Source organism: Octopus bimaculoides, chromosome 1 (genome assembly GCF_001194135.2).
Source record: "Octopus bimaculoides isolate UCB-OBI-ISO-001 chromosome 1, ASM119413v2, whole genome shotgun sequence".
Lineage (NCBI taxonomy): Eukaryota > Metazoa > Mollusca > Cephalopoda > Octopoda > Octopodidae > Octopus > Octopus bimaculoides.
Window position 1 is genome coordinate 183,729,036 of NC_068981.1, and position 1,608 is coordinate 183,730,643.

General features: G+C 33.8%; 1 protein-coding gene across 3 annotated transcripts in view; it reads left to right on the forward strand.

The window, feature by feature from the left end:
- LOC106870649 (collagen alpha-1(XXVI) chain) overlaps positions 1-1,608 on the forward strand; it is a 245,166-nt gene that overhangs the window by 218,779 nt on the left and 24,779 nt on the right. Inside the window, exon 9 of one of the 3 annotated variants that reach the window (XM_052973150.1) lies at positions 1,076-1,532. The exons of the other annotated variants lie outside the window; for them this stretch is intronic. Coding sequence (XP_052829110.1) covers positions 1,076-1,125 — 50 coding nt within the window. The 3' untranslated portion in view covers positions 1,126-1,532. Of the gene's footprint in view, positions 1-1,075; positions 1,533-1,608 lie in introns of those variants that run through there. 3 annotated transcript variants of the gene reach the window in all.

The following is a 1,608-nucleotide window of genomic DNA, read 5'->3' on the forward strand; positions in this document are numbered from 1 at the left end:
ATATATATATATATATATATATATATATATATATATATATATATATACACACACACACGTACACGCACGCACACACTCACACACATACATATATGTGTGTGTACTCACAGGAAAAACATGAGTGCTGTGGTGTGCGATCCTTAGATGGGGTGGTCACAACACACAACACAGGTGATGAAAGGAGGAGAAACGGGTGACTTGGTTGTGCTTGAATCGAGGCAACACAAGAGCATTCAACTCCGAGGAACCGAGGTCATTATAGTAACGGTAGAAATGGCAGAGAGAGGATACAGCATGCATATGAACCAAAGGCTAGATCGTGTCTGTGAGTAATTTTTATGCCAAAATTTTAAGTGAAACTTCTCAAGGTACGATGTTTGTGTGTACAGCAACAGTATTGTCCCATATTCCTTCGTAGGGATCACTTGAGCTTTGTGGAATGTCAATTATTGTTGGAAGCTGAAATATTTTCTGGCCTTGGGGAAGAAAGTTAACCTTTGGGATGCGGTCCTAGATATATTATATAATATATAGGGGAGCTTGTGTATATTTGTGTTTAACATGTGTTTAATTGATCTATCAAATCGTGTTACAGCGCAAGGTATAGTGGGTGTTTAAGTAATGCGTTCCTGGATTGGATGTGGATCTGATGAAAGAGCAATAACTCTTAAAATATGCATATACACCACTTACCTATTTTTTCTGTCTTCGATCGCACTGTTTACATAGACGTATTCGTGTACGAAACGGCGTAACTTGCAGTGATGGCTCTGAATTCTATAGAAAAACTATTGCGATAAACATAAGAGTGATATTTCTGTGTGTTATTATACGTATATGTGGAATAGAAAAGATGTTTATGTCTATATATCTATGTACCTTCGTGTTTGTACCATGTTTGTATGTTTGTATATGATTGTATGTACACGTAAGACAAAAACTTGGTTTTTCTTTTTATCCTTTTTTTCCCCTATTTCTTTTCAAATCTTGACTGTCTTTTTTTTTTATCTTCAATATATCTCTCTTTCTATCTACCTCTATCTCTCGTCTCTCTTTTCTATTTCTCTATTGACAGACATCACAGATAAGAACAGAGAAATGGAGTCATCTCACTACAGAAACTAAAACAGATTTATATCATTTAACCACACATACACACACACAAACACACCAAAATTTTGTTTAAAAAAAAAAACAAAATGTAAAATAACGCTGAACGAAAACCAAAAACAAAAAAAACAGTTCACAATGAAAGAAAGACGGAAGGAAGAAAAGAAGGAAGGACAGAAGCCAAAGACGATATCTTCCAAACCAAATATACTGCTGTATTGATGCATGGTCGTTGTTCTTGTTGATGTTAATGATGGTGATGCTGATGCCGCCATTTTTCTTTTTCTTTTCTAATTGTCGTTTTTTGAGCAAGCGAATGATTTATTTTTTTGAATTTTGTTGCTGGTTTTCATTTTAAACTTAAAATAACAATTTCTCCTTTACAGTATACCCTCTCATGTACACACACACACACACACATAAGTGTGTGTATATAAAATCAATTATGTGTGTGTTTGTATATATATATATATATATATATATATATATATATATATA